The 14,853-nt window shown below is 44.5% G+C and overlaps 1 protein-coding gene across 5 annotated transcripts in view; it reads left to right on the forward strand.

The window, feature by feature from the left end:
* Positions 1-333: 333 nt before the first annotated feature.
* Positions 334-14,853, forward strand: part of AGAP1 (ArfGAP with GTPase domain, ankyrin repeat and PH domain 1) — a 315,433-nt gene continuing 300,913 nt past the window's right edge. For 4 of the 5 annotated variants that reach the window (XM_048310097.1, XM_048310099.1, XM_048310101.1 and 1 more), the window contains exon 1: positions 335-809. In XM_048310097.1, the coding sequence (XP_048166054.1) occupies positions 647-809 (163 nt within the window). In that variant the 5' untranslated portion in view covers positions 335-646. Of the gene's footprint in view, positions 810-14,853 lie in introns of all 5 variants that reach the window. The other variant, XM_048310096.1, reaches the window with a different exon arrangement.

Here is a 14,853-nt window from a genome sequence, read left to right on the forward strand (position 1 = left end):
GAGAGGGGCGGCTCCGGGGCGGCTCCGGTGTCCCTGAGGGGACGCGGAGCGGCCCGACCCCGACTCTCCCTCAGCGCCTCCCTCCAGGACTACATTTCCCAGCGTGCCCGGGGGGGGGTGCGGGGGCCAGCGCGGGGCCTGCGCGGTGACCTCACCCGGGGGGCGTGGCCTGCGCCAGCGTGAAGCGGGGCGAGCGGAGAAGGACGCGGGGCGAGCGCGCGGGAGGGCGCGAGGCCGCGGCGGGGCCCGGCCATTGGCTGCCGCGGGGGCGCGCGCGTGCGGGGGGGCCCGGCCATTGGCTGGGGGGCGTGCGCGCGCTGAGGGGCGGGGGGGGACGGGACGGGACGGCAGGAGCGGGACCGGGACCGGGAGCCGTGAGCGGCTGAGGAGGCGGCGGGACCGGGAGCAGGACCGCGACCGGGAGCGGATCCTTCCTCCCGCCCTCCATGGGGCCGGGGGCGGCCCTGCCCCGCCCCGCCGCCGCCGTTGTGAAGTGACAGCGCGCTGCGAGGCCAAGGCGCTGTTGCCGGCCCGGCACGGGGCGGGGGGGCTGTCCGGTGAGTGAGGCGGCGGCGGCGGCCCGGGCTCGCCCCCGCCGCCGCCCGGGGGTCTCAGCGTGAAGGGGTCGGAGCGGAGCGGCTGCGCCATGAACTACCAGCAGCAGCTGGCGAACTCGGCAGCCATCCGGGCCGAGATCCAGCGCTTCGAGTCGGTGCACCCCAACATCTACTCCATCTACGAGCTGCTGGAGCGGGTGGAAGAGCCCGTGCTGCAGAACCAGATCCGCGAGCATGTCATCGCCATCGAAGGTGAGACGGCGGCCCCGGCACGGCGGGGAGAGGGAGCGAGCGGCGGGGGGGTGCCCCAAAACCTCCTCCAGCCCATGGCCCTGCGCCCCTCAAAACCTCCTCCAGCCTGTGGCCCCCTCCAAAGCCTCCCCACCCCATTGCCTTGCGACCCCCAAACCTCCTCCAGCCCACGGCTGTGCACCCCCGCACCTATGTCCGCCAGCCCTGTTCCCCGTCTCAAGCCTCCCCCAGCCCGTGGCTCTGTTTATTTTCCCCCCTCCCAAACCTCCCCCAGCCCATGGCTCTGTTTATTTTCCCCCCTCCCAAACCTCCCCCAGCCCATGGCTCTGTTTATTTTCCCCCCTCCCAAGCCTCCCCCAGCCCATGGCTCTGTTTATGCCCCCCCAACCTCCCGCAGCCCATGACTCTGTTTTTCTCCCCCCACCTCAACCTCCCCTAGCCCATGGCTCTGTTTATGCCCCCCCAACCTCCCCCAGCCCATAGCTCTGTTTATTTCCCTCCCTCCCAAACCTCCCCCAGCCTATGGCTCTGTTTCCTACCCCTCCCTCCCTGGTCCCCTGCTTTCCCCACCGCCACCCCGTCAGTAGCCCTGTCCCCGCCGCCCCCCCCCTCCCCACCTTCATGGCCCTACTCGCCCTCATCTCCCCCAGCCCACGGTCCTGCTCCCCCCCGGCCCCTTCCCTCCGTCTCCCCCAGCCCCTTGCACTGCACCCCTTGTGCCCCCCAGCCCATGGCCCGCGGGTCCTCGGGAGCAGCCGTCTCCCCGCTCCGGGCTGCTTGCCCTTCCTCCACCCCTCGTGGCAGGCGTTTTCAGGGAGCGGGGGGTGTTTCGGCTTGGTCCCCATCGTTTCCTCTGTTGGGATTTGTGGGGTTTAGAAGTGGTTTTGCTACTCGTCCGCTGCTGCTGCTGTGCGGGAGAGCAGCGGGCTCCTTCGGACTGGGGTACGGTGGGGAGGATGATGCTCGTTTTTGCCTGCAGAAGGGTTCGGGAAAATGAAATTTTCTTCGATGCTCCCTGCAGTATGTGATGGAGACGATGTGGGTTGTGGTTTAGCGATGTGAAGTGGGTAAACAAGACGTGAAGCTGGGTTATGGAGCGGTATCGGTCTGTGCAGTAGTGTAAAAACAGGTCGGGAGGCAAGATGGAGATAACAGCCCTCTAAGCTTAGATTTATGTGTATCTATCCCCGCAGGAGCACTTCAGAGTCTTGAACTGCTTAGGATGCACAAAATAAGGAAAGAAATCATCAGCGTAGGGAAGTCTGCAGATATTTTTTCTTAACTGTTGGTGGAGTTAAAAAGAGCAAACAGTATTGGCTTAGAATATGTTATTTTGTGGAGAAATTTATTACTTATTTTGCATGATAACTTGCTAAGCTTCACGTGTGCTTTTCCAGCTGGAGTATCCTGTTGCTGTTTTGGAAGGGATTTAGGGTAGTAGAGTGTGATGTACAGCAGCTGAAATAGAGCTGCCTCAAACCATCTTGTGTTGGTGGCCTAGCTGGTCTTCAAATGATATGTAGTCAAAAAGTCCCGATGGAAAAGCTGCTATTGAGATTGTTGCCTGAAAGATTTATTTGTGTGCCTCTTGAGCAGTGAAGCTTGAATAGACAGACAGCATAGATCATGGTTCTCGCTGTTAACATTTTGGGGTTAGTGTGGCGAGTCAGGGAGGCTGGCAGTGCCTGTCACTTATTACAGAGCAGTCCCTAACTAAGTATCTACATCTAACCAAGTGTGTGGTAGAGATTTGTGCATGTTCTCTGTTTTACTAGTCACTACTGAAATGATGGTGTGGGGCTGTCCCCTCCTGAGAGTCCTTAGCCTTTTCTTGCCCCTTCTGAGGAGTTAAAAATTTATTAATATATCTGGTGGGAAGACTACGGCACAAGCTTGGTACCTTTCTCCGTGCTGCTGGTGTTTGGATTTCTGCAGCATAGATGATGCCTTCAGCAGAACATTTTTTCAAGTGGTAATTAATACATGTTTACGTGGTATAAATATGCTTCTTGAATAAGATGCTTGGGCTATAGTGATGTGCCAAGCAAGTGGGAGGAGGATGTGAAGCACTGTATGTAGTTACCTCCTTAGCATGTGACTTGTGTTAGTCTTTTCCTGTATTAATGATTTCTGTTACCTAACTGTGGCTCAGCTCATTTGTCAATCACAAAGACTTGAAAACCAAAATAGCAGCCTAAAAATCATGTTTCAAGAGCTGAGAGGATGAGTAAAACCTTCACAGATAATTTGCTGTCTAACTTTTATTGGACATGAGAGCAGTAGCTCTGATTGACGGGAACAATTTATCTAGAAAAGGAGTGTATTTTATGTCTTCTGAGGGCTCTTCAACCAGCTCTTAAATATTTAAAAATTGAATAGTGAAAGAGCTAGAGGTAAAACAACTCCTCACTCCTTTAGATTACAACTCCACCAGGCTGTATTTTTGGTAAATCTCCTTTAGCTAACTCTTTCTCACTGATAGCAGCTTTTAAATCTGTGTGGTAATGCCATGTGTTGCATTTAGGAAAAACAGACATTTGGATTGTGGCGGTTGCCTTCCAATTTTGCTGCAAATAGTTTAGTGTTGTACTGATACTCCCCAAATTGCAAAACCTTTAAACCTCAGGTTTAAAGAATGTGAACCTTGAGGTTCACTGACAGGAATCGTGGTGTGGTTGGCGTGTGGCTGCTGTGAGAAGATGTGAAGTAACTTTCTGCTGAAGGAGTTCTTCCAGTGCAAGGAGAACTGTGCCCCATAAAGAGAAGAGTATAGACTTGTTAGTTCAGGCTGCTTTAAACTGAAACTCCAACCAAGGTGTGCTCCTTGAACAGCTCGTTTAATACTCTCCTGCTCAAGAGAGGCTTGACAGCTCTGGAGAAGAACATGCTTGGAATCTTAAGCAATTTGGGACTTCCCGTGAAGTAGAGATGCTGTTACTGCTTCCCAGAATTTTCTTTTCTACATTGAGTGGCGCTGTCTTTCCAGCACCCTCTTTCTTTTTGCATTTGGAGTTCTACTATAGGAATGTCTAGACACACTTGCTGGACCAAAGACTGTTGAAATAATCTGAAATGAAAACTCCCCTTTCAACAGCAGTTGTTTACATTCAAGTACAAGAGTTCTGTCTAATATGAAGAGAGCAACTGCTAAACTGGGTCCTAAATTCACTTGTCCATACTTCTTGCACAGAGATTTCTTGCCTTGTATTATTCTGAGTTACATGTGATACTGGATAAAACAGTTCTGGGTGATAGTACTTCATTCATTTTTCCTAAGTGGATAAAGGTGCTAAAAAAGAAGTGGGCTACTTCCAGGTTCTTGCACGTCTCAGAGTTGCAAAGTCAATAGTTTAAAAGCATACACTTGTGTTCTGTATCTTTTGTAGGAAATTCATGCTAAGTAGCCAGTCAGTTTTAGATGCTGTTACTTAGATTGTTATATTAGCTTAATAACAGTGTAATTAATATTATTAGTCTATTACACAGACTTTACTGTAGTAAAATCTGCCTTCCCGTCTTCTGTAGTTCACAGCATCACTGCTCGATCAACATTAAACATTTCTTGTATCAGGTATGTTGTGTGCTTATAAGTGGGGAGAGGAAACTGTCAATTGCCTTCAGTGGTCTTTAAGTTGCAGCTGAAAATATCTTGAGGTTTCACGGTGTGATGATCTGCAAGGGTAGGTAATAGTTGAATGTGTCAGTTCCAGACTGAGACTAGCACTATATGGTTATAAACTTGAGCATGATGGAAAAACCAAGGAAAGATGGTGAAAAACTTAATTTTTGATCCTTCATGGAAAGACTTTAAAACACTTTGGCCAAGATGGTGTAGACATTATTAGTAGTCTGTAAAAAAACTCACTAATACACTTAGTACTAACATGCTGATGCAGCAGGTGTTGAGCACCTGAACTATTTTTTGTTTATTCATTTAAGGGGAAATTGTTGCTTTAATTGGTAAGAATGCCATACCAGACATTACGTAGTTATGAATTGCTGTGTTCCAGAGCACTTTGTGATTTTTTTCTAGTTTCCCTGTTAAAAATAAATTTTAAAAAGGCATGTTGTAGATGCGAGTTTGAATTCTGAAATTATGATGATTAAGTGATTTTCAATAAATAATCTAAGTCTTAGGGAAAATATGAGATTGTATATTTGGAAATAACTTGCTCAGAGAGGTGCAAAGATGCACTGGGAAGTGTGTGGGTGGGAGAAAATGGGAGAAGGTACAAACCTTGCTTTATTTTTTTTCTTCTGGTCACTTTTGAAAGTACTGTTTCTTGTGAATAAAGTAATTGAGGGTGGAGCTAGAACTCTTGAAGTACCTGTGCCCTAGCTCTCCAACTTTGCAACCCCTTGAATGCTGGTATTGAGTATCTGGAGAACAATGTTACAGTAGTTTTTCTCACTTCTGCAGTTGAGGCAGCAATACTATCTTAACGCTTCTGTTGCTACTGAAGTCTGAAACAAGTTACTTGAAAAATGCACGTGCTGCAAAAGTATTGTTTTCTCTAGGGAAATACAAGACTACAGCTGTTCAAGGCCATCTTAGACAGGGCTTGGAGCAACCTGGTCTAGTGGAAGTTGTCCCTGCCTCTGGCAGGGGCTGGAATGGGGTGGGCTTTAAGGTCCCTTCTGACCCAGACCATTCTGGGATTCTCTGACTTTGGGTACTTGTCATGTTATTTCAATATATCAAAAGAATGATGGCATAGTTCAGATATTTAGGCATCACTGACCAAAAGTGAAACCCTCCCCAGGGATCACATGAGACAGTTGCATCTTGAAACCATGATAGCAATTGGTCTCTTGAAGCTTTTGTTATGGTTATGCCTGTTGCAACTGTGGCTCAAACTATGTAAGTTGACATGATCAAACTGATTCTCCAAACAGCCATCTTGTTTCAGATTTCTGGGTGAGCACAATAGAGCATGGGAATGTGCTATTTTTGTTGGTTTGCTATGGGATTAAATTGGGGTGATTCAGGCGTAGGGAATCTGAGCACATACCTGGTGAGTAAGTGTATCCAGGTAAGCTCTGAGCTTGCAGATACACAGTAAGCGTTGGCTTGGGTGAGGATCGTTTCCTGTGGCAGGCAGGGCAACGTGTTTGGGACACGTCTCTTAAAGCCCTTTTCTGCTGATTGTGCACATGCAACTTTGTGCCCTGAGCTGTTAACCTGGCTCAAAGGTAACATTCAGAGGGTGCTTTGCACTGAGGGTGCTGAGGCCCTGGCACAGGGTGCCCAGAGCAGCTGTGGCTGCCCCTGGATCCCTGGCAGTGTCCCAGGCCAGGTTGGAGGGGGCTTGGAGCAGCCTGGGACAGTGGGAGGTGTCCCTGCCCGTGGCAGAAGGTGGGACTAGATGAGCTTTAAGGTCCCTTCCAACCCAAATCATTCTGTGATCCAGGCTTGCTGTTTGTAGACCTCCAACGTGAACAGATTGGTGAAATGCAGTGCATGTTCTGCTGTTTGTGTGGCTCATGTGCAAATGGAAACATATTTCTTTTTAATGTGGAAGATGGCAGACTCCAGTATATGGGTAAACAGGAAGATTCAAATGCTTGATATTAACTGTGTTTGCACGGTAAACTGAAAACTAGGTTTGTAAGTTGTGCCTGAAGTTCCTGGAATGTCTTATTCTGGCTTTAAATTATATGCTTCATTGCTGTTCTCTGCAAAAGCTGCGTGATTAAGTATCAGAGGCTTTTGAGCAAGCGCAGAAGAGTTACAGATCAAGAGGAAAGCCTTAAACCATTGACTTGTGAGGATAACTTCTTTGCCCGGGGCACAAAAGGAGACCTGCTGTGGATCAGCTGATGTTGATGGAACAAACGTGTTGTGAGGCTTTAGGGTTTTCAGGGAGTGTGCCGGCCTTCCCCTACCGTTTGCTTTGGGGGATTAGTTGAAAGCAGCAGGCAATAATGCTGATACAAGAGTTCATGCTGCTGTGTATACATACCACTGTTTTTATTTCTATTTAAATTGGCAAATGAGTCTTACTCCCTAAGAGGGGGCAGTGCCACAGATAGGACATTGGATTTGCTTTTGCTCAGCTCAGGCACTTGGGAAAAGGAAACACTTTGGAAGCTGGGTTGTTGTGTTTGCTTTTTGCATTGTACTGAGCAGTAACAAAATGGCAATTGTGGTTTCCGAAAGGTGACATCAGTGCTCAAGCTAAGTGTCTTCACAAGACTTATTTTCCCCCTAGGAGAAGTGCTTATTTTCCAGCACTTGAAGTAGCCGTGGTCTTAGTCTTAACTTTGCCACTTGAAGGAATAGGTTTGTATCTTTGATCACGCTCTGAAAACTGAGGTGGAAATATGAGGTATGTCATTAATTGCTGATATTTAAGGAATAGGCTTATAACTGTCAGGCTACGGTATGTTTGTAAGTGAAATTAAAAAATCCAGCACTGTTTTTGGCTAATGAAGGAGGCTTGGAGTAATGCCAGGCATTTGAACAGCTTCTCCCCAGACTTCAGGAATACTCTGTTCTCCACTGCGTCACCACTGGGATTGGTTTTGTCCTTACCAATAAGCAAGGTGAATGGTAGTGTTGGTATATTTGGCAAATCTTTGAAGAAAAGGTAATGGAAGCTCCAAAAAAAAATCTCAGAACTCAGTTGTATCTCAGCTGTGTGACCTTTTGCTGACAGTGCATTTCAAACATCCCTTTCTGCAATTGTTAGTTTTTATGTGAAGGGTTTTCTGTGTGACCTTCATACAGCAGTTGTGGAACAAATCCAAAATGATTGCTTAGTAATCTACAGTGGATAAAGTTTTCTGTTCTGAGAAAGCAAGTAGTGTATTCAATAGTTTTGATAATCCTAATGTCTGTGGGAGAAAGGGATTTGTCTTGTGTTTTATTAGTTTTTGTCCTTGACTGCCTTCAAGCAGTTTGTACTTTGTGTCACCTGTACTGAGGGAGAGCTGTGGCTCAGCTTCTCTTTTGCGTTCTTACCTGTCCTCACACCATGAAATAGAGCAAGGACAGTGCCAGATGTGGACAAGTTGAGATGCTGCTGATTTTTGAGGTAAAGACTTTTTTGATTTTTGTACCAATGGAGACTGAAAAGGAGGGTGATTTTAACATAGGATTTCCCTGTAAGGAAAGACTTTTCAACTACTTAGCAGTTTTTGATCTGAAGTTGCTTGCAGTTAATTTGTTCTTCTGTTGTAATTGTGCTAAGGTTTATAAATGCAGCATAAATCTTGTGACCCGTGTTAGAAATAAGGTAACATCTCAGATGTGTTTTGGCTACCAGGAATCTATGATTTCTTAGAAAGTTTGTTTTAAATTTTGATTCCAAGGTGGAAACAGAGAGGTTGTCAGGTTTCCTTGGTGGTGGTGAGTCCATTGTGGGCAGCTGGCAATTCCAAAGCCCTCTGGAAGTCTTTAATATATTTTTTTTAAGTGGATGGAAGCAGATGTGTTACTGATTAGTATGTGCACATTCAGCCTCATTAATGCAATTTCAGGATTCTGACTAATGTATTTGGAGCCTGCATAGTGGTACAGATGAAAGGGTGTTAAGATAGTGGTACATTTCTAACCCAGAGAATGACTTGTTCTTTCACTTTTCTTTCTTACTGCTTAAATAAGCTTCAGTTAACCACTTCAGGAAGCCAGTACTAAAACCACAGGGTTGATCTGTGTGAAAGATGTAATTTCAGCGTCTCCTTTGTAGCTTTACTAGTTTACATAGCTGGGTAATGAATGTAAACCTAATGATGAGACAGTTACTTTGTTTGGTAATTTTCCCTTTTATAGTGAAGAAAGATACAGGCAAGCAAAGGCACTCTGAGGAACACTGGAATTGAATCTATAGCTTTAGCTTTACTGCTTTGTATTTGTGTTTGTCTGTGAGAAGCTTAAATTTTTCAATTTTTTTTCATTATTTTTAAAGGGATTGAGGAACTGTTTATAGCCTAGACCAAATCAGTGCTCAACGCGACTTCACTCAAAACCTTGACTTGAACTTGGTAGTGCTTACATTTTCTTTTAAACTAAAACTGCCGTTGTTGTTCCTTTTAACTAAATTTTCTATTAATTCTACCACTGTCTCTATAATTTGCAACTGCCTTTTTCAATACCATAACCAGAAGGAAGACTGACACAGCAAGTCAGTCGCTGTTGCAGGATTTTGTAGCATCAGTACTCGGTTATACAGATACAGTAGGTTTGAATGTAAGAGATCCATTATCTTTGTTTGAGCTTCTCATGCTCAGGAGAGCAGCCAGGAAGCCTGTCTTTTAGGTATCACAGCAACTGTGCTCTCCAGAGGAAATATGCTAAAAGCATGGCACTGGGATGCCCAGACAGCAATCAGTTAAATGGATCCCATTTAACCTGGCAAACGCTGGTGTGTCTGAGTTAACGCCTTGTGTGCCAGGAGCTTTTTGCATCACTTGGGCATCACAACTCAGATGCCTGGCATGTGAATTTGGAGAAGGCCAGTGTGTGCACAAATGAGGAATTTTGTGCCTGGTTAGAATAATCTTGGACTTGAAAGTTTTAGTGCACATGTTAAAGACATGTTACTTCTCCTAGTTTTGTATTTTTTTTCTCTAAATTTCCCCCCAGTATCTGTGGGACCCTTTGTTATAGCATCTCTAACAGCACGAAGCTGTGTCGGGGATGTTTAGGTTGGATATTAGAAAAAGGTTCTTCCCCCAGAGGGTGCTGGGGCACTGCCCAGGCTCCTCAGGGAATGGGCACAGTCCCAAGGGTGCCACAGCCCAAGAAGAGTTTGGACAACACTCTCAGGGATGCACAGGGTGGTGGGACTGGGGGGGTGTCTGTGCAGGGCCAGGGGTTGGACTTGATCCTTGTGGACCAGGATCCTTCCAGCTCAGGAGATTTAGTGGTTCAGGAGGGTGACCTTGCTGTGCAAGATCAGACAGTGTTTTGATAGCTGCTGGTTTTTTGTCCAGCAGTAAATTTCCTCAAAGATATACCAGCCAAACTCAGGAAAACCCTCTGTAACTAGGGAAGCGGGGAAGGAGATTGAAATGTCCAAGCCTGTGAATGGATTGTTAAACATGAAGTTGAAATACATGTCCAGGTCTAGGAAACAATCTTAAGTAGGCTTGCCCAGAAACGTAGGGAGGGTAGTTTTAGAGCTATGTAAATGCATTATAGAAAGGATCTAGGAGTGTTCTCAAAGCATAAAAACGATTGTGGCTTTGCAGTTTAAATCTGCTGCTTTGAGCTAGGTTAGCAGGTGCAAATTGATGGAATGGTCCTTTTTCCACCTGCTTTTTACACTGCTACAGCCAGAATTACTCATTCAGTGAAATTCCTTGAGGTGGCTTGGAGCTTGCTAGTAATTTTCATGTCTCAAAGGCAAGAATCAGGTCATGCTTCAGCCTTCCTGTGGCAGCTATAGCACACTAACGCAGCCAAGAAAACCATAAAGCCAACTTACAGCAGCAGGAATTGAAGGCACTTCTTGTCGTAGACTTGGCCTAGCAAATTAGCTGTGCTGCTTTCAAAAAGTTGAGCTGACTGCAGAATGCAAAGGATCTCTTGGAAACTTATTTCATTCATTTAGTAATGCTGGAATAGTAAGAAGGAGTAATTGAGCTGCCGTCGGATTCTTAGGTTTGAATACTGATGTCTTTTCTTTTGTAAACTTTGTCATGGTAGGAGTTAGACTTCAGTGACTGAGTTCTTCCTGATGTAGAAAGATATTAACTAATATTAGGTCATAGTAAACCGTTACAGCCATTGTACAGTTCATGGATAGCCGTGGTAGGTGTTTATATTTAGGTAAGGTGGCATGACATGACAAATTTGGCCTGATAAGAAATAAAAAAAAGTCAGAGATAGGAGCTTATTATCACTGAAGTGACATACAGCTTAATATCTGCTGCTGTAGCTGCTGTGGGAGGCAGGTTGTGAAGCAGGTATGGAGAGAGAGAAAGATGGCCTGTATATCTCTGATATACACTTTTTAACTTTTTAACGCTAAAACTAGAATGATAGCTTGGAAAGTCTTAACGGATGTGGGTATTTGATTGTGAGGATTCTGATAATAAAAATCACTTTGTTATGAATTGCACCATCTCTGTTTCTGGCCAGAAGGTGTTATTGGTTATACTGCCAAGGGTACAATTGTCAACTATCAAAGCTAATAAATAATGACAATGAAGGAAAATAATGTTCCATTGCTGTCATGAACATAAAATCAATGATGTAGCAGAGTTTAAGAGTGCTTTTGTAGTAAAGCTTAGTTTGTATTTTCAATACATGCTAAAGAATTAATAGGATTATTTTCTTTCTACTGTGAATAAAGCCGAATAATAGTTTTCCTTCATAAAATTAGTTTTGGATTACTGTTGAGGCTTGGGGTTGAAAGATCTCTGTGGGTCCCTGGGCCAGCTTCTGAGCCCCTGCACAGGGTGGTGACATAAATGATGGATGATGAAACTGTAAGAATTGACAATTCTACTGGTATGTTCTGAATACAACAGAAATCTATAGCTGCAGCCTGAGTGCAGGTGGGACCTTGCTGTAGTGGTTTATCACTTTTCTATGGCAATTCTGCTACTTGAATGGCAATCTGTAGTTCCACCCTTGGAGACGTGTAAATGAAAGCAGGGAGGAGTAGAAACAAGCTGGGGAAAACTGTTCCTATACCCTGAGGCAACTCATCCATTTAGTCCCATTTCATTATTTTTCTCATGCAAAATAAGAGTCTAATTTTAGCCTGCATTAATTAAGCTTCAAAAATGCCTCGCCGCTACGAGGTTGTGGCATTTAATAGCGTTTGGATGTACAACAATGCATCAGTTTATGGATGGAAGGATCTGGCTATTGATTTATCTTGAAAAAGAAATTGAAGTAGGGTGGGGCACAGCTTGCTGGAGGCGAAAGCTGGGCTGAATACCCAGCTGTGTGACCTGTGAGCCGAAGGGAGGGATGTGTGTTGGTATCTGGGTGCCAGGTGATCAATATTTACAGCAGATACCCGCCTTGAGAGCTGCTTAGTACCTGTTAAAAGTAGTATTCTGGCTGAGGTCAGGAGCCCTCCGTGACTTCCAGATAGACATTACTTTTCCGGGAATATTTTCCTTACTGGAACATCTTGGTTCCCGCATAATGGGATTCAGTCAGAGGGTTGCTGGTTTGATTTATGATGCTAATTGGTGTGATAGTTGATGTGAACTGCATGTACTAATCGCTCATTTGCTAATCCTCTCCAAATTATCTGACAAAAGGTTTTAAGATGGAGCATTACATGTGTTTTAAAATTGGTCTGCAGGCAAACAAACAATTGGGGGCCCCTGTTTTGCTCTAAATGCTGAATTCAAGTGCTGGTCCATTTTAGTCACTGTAATGTTAAAGGGGAAATTCAGTGGCTTTCATTGTTGTTCTTTGTGGGATTTAAACAACAGCTGAAAAAATATTCCAGAGCATGCTTCCACCCCCCATCCCCCGTTAAGGTGGAAAATTACCATCCTCTATACGGTAATAATTTTTTACGTTGTTATCTATGTGATGAAGGTAGAATATGTATGATAGTTGTCTGTGCAGTTTTAGGTAATGGAAAACATGCTGTGCCGTTTGAATTGGTGGTGATGTCAGTGCAGCAGAAACTGCAGTGGGAAAACAAGGAAAATAAAATGGGGATATTCATGCGGTGGTGGGATAATGAAGGTATTTTGGCTGTGATTCTGGTAGGGGATATGTGTTTTGAGTATTTTACTGTGCAAACCAATGAACTTTAATGTAAGCCAGAGCGCTTTTGTATTTCTAGGCTGATAGGGAAAATCCTAATGTTAGATTATGGAATGCAGTAGTCTAAAGAGGTGACTTTTACCTTTCCTTAAATAAGGCAAGAGCTGTTTTGGGAGGGACCTGATTCTTCAGTATTAAAAGTGTTGTACAGACTGCTCTCTGTGTTAATGGGGAGGATTGCTTTGCTTCTGTAACATATTGGATTAAAGTGGGTGTTTGACAAAATGAATATTAATCTATCTCAAACTTAATATTTCAAGGTGATTTAGACACTTTAATCATATCAGGTTTTCTAATTTGAGTCTGACTGGCTTGCTCTCACAGCAAGCACTGAAATGAGATTATAGACAGCTGAAAGAAATTAGTCAATTTGGAAGCAAAAAGCATTTAAATACAGGTGTTTGGCTGTGATTTGAATACAGCCTGTCAACAGCAAGAGGCAAAATATCTCAGTGACCTAAAAAGTGCAAATATGTCTCTTTAGGGATTACTTGTTGTTAGGTAATGACATGTTATTAAAATGAAAGCTCACATTTATATCCCTTGATTTGCTAAGTAGGCCAATAGCTTTTTAAAAACTTGGTTGATAAATGGGGAAAATTAATTTTGTCAGAATTTGTAGGGACCCAGGTAGTTACTGGTGGTGTTTCAGATGATTATTTTTTTCAATTAGTATGTAAATAAGGTGGCGTACTCGGGCTGAACCATCTACCTGCTAGAAGCTTGAATACAAATACCATCATCTTGGAAGAAAGCAACACTGGAGTGTTTTAGAAGTTGTCTGGTATTCCTGAATTCCAGTGAAAGGTGCTGTCAGAGGAACCTGTGTTACCATGCAACGTGGAGACACTTCTCCTTGTCTGACATTCTGCAGCTGGTTTTCTATAGTTCTCATACTGTTTCTCTACTCAGCAGATGGAAATATTGCCTACTGGGTAAGTGGTGATGTTTGATAAAAGCTGGTGAGTGATGCCACATTAGGGAAATGAAATATGGATAAATACATCTAATTACAAATGGGATTAGATCTTTTTCAAACAAGATCACTGAGGCTGTAATTAAAAAAAACAATCCAGAACAACAACCTGCTATGAACAGGGATGAACACAGTTGTATAAATCTATGTTCTTCCTGAATATGAACTGTGTCTGTTGTCTCGGCATCTGTCTCATTTACCTCTGTGAACTTGATGACATCAATAAAAAGGCTGTTCCTAGCGAGGTATGTCAGCAGGGACAGGAGATTTATTGTCCTCAGGGTAGTATATTCCCTGGATAGTGATTAAGATACAGGTTTCACTGGGAATAGTGTGTGGAGAACACTACAGGGTGCTGGAAAAACCCTCTGCTGCCCTGTGACTCTGTCTGTTTGGGTTGGCTTCTGCTAATCACCCTCGGGTCCTTGGGCTGTGTGATGGGTCTGCTGTGAGGATCACATCTGGAGAGAGGAAAACTGTGTTCTGTGGGCATAAACAGGCACTTCGTACATGTTAAAGTGTTAAAAACTGTAATCAAGTATGACTGCAGTGGGCTTGAACTTGAAGACACCTGGTTGAAATTTTCATAAAGCTCTAGAAAAGCAGCGGTGATGGCAACAGGATAATACTGACTATGAACTGTCTTCCAGATTTTGTATTCCCAAATTATTGTTGTATTACCATCCCACAGAGACTCAAATAAAAAAGCAAAAAATTAGGCAAGTCTAATTTTAGTCCAGTTTTTAAAGCAGAACATAAAACCCGAGTCTTAGGAGATGGTACAGTAAGCATCTTGAAAATGTTGCCTCTGTAATAGTGACAGTAGCTCATCTGTTGGCATCCTTAGTGTGTGTTGTGTTTTGGATGCTGTGGCCAAACTACTGCAGGAGCAATTCCACATCCACCAGAGGGAACTGAAAGCCCCTGTGGTTGCTTCTGGTCCTGCAGCTTGAATCTGTTGCTAAAAATTTCCGTCCAGATGTGTCTGTCTGCAACCCAAAAAACCTGAGTGAAAACAACTGGACTTTGAAAACCCGGGAGCTGTGTATGAGAGAAGAATATTAGGTTTGATCTCCTTGGCAGTGTGGACAAGTAGAAGCTTTGATGCTGATGAGGGATGTGACATGGAAAATCACCACTTGGGGAGACAGCATGGGTTTTGTTTTCTAGCCATAATAGCTTGTAAGTAATTCCTATGGAGCTGTAAAAATGGATTTTAATGGTCAAGATAGCTATATACACTTGAGGTATGGGATAGTGAGTGGTTTCCTTACTTGCAAGAAGCATTTTTTGATTGGTGTTTGCCTCCAAGCAGGACAAAC

Source organism: Corvus hawaiiensis, chromosome 7 (genome assembly GCF_020740725.1).
Source record: "Corvus hawaiiensis isolate bCorHaw1 chromosome 7, bCorHaw1.pri.cur, whole genome shotgun sequence".
In the NCBI taxonomy this organism is placed as follows: domain Eukaryota; kingdom Metazoa; phylum Chordata; class Aves; order Passeriformes; family Corvidae; genus Corvus; species Corvus hawaiiensis.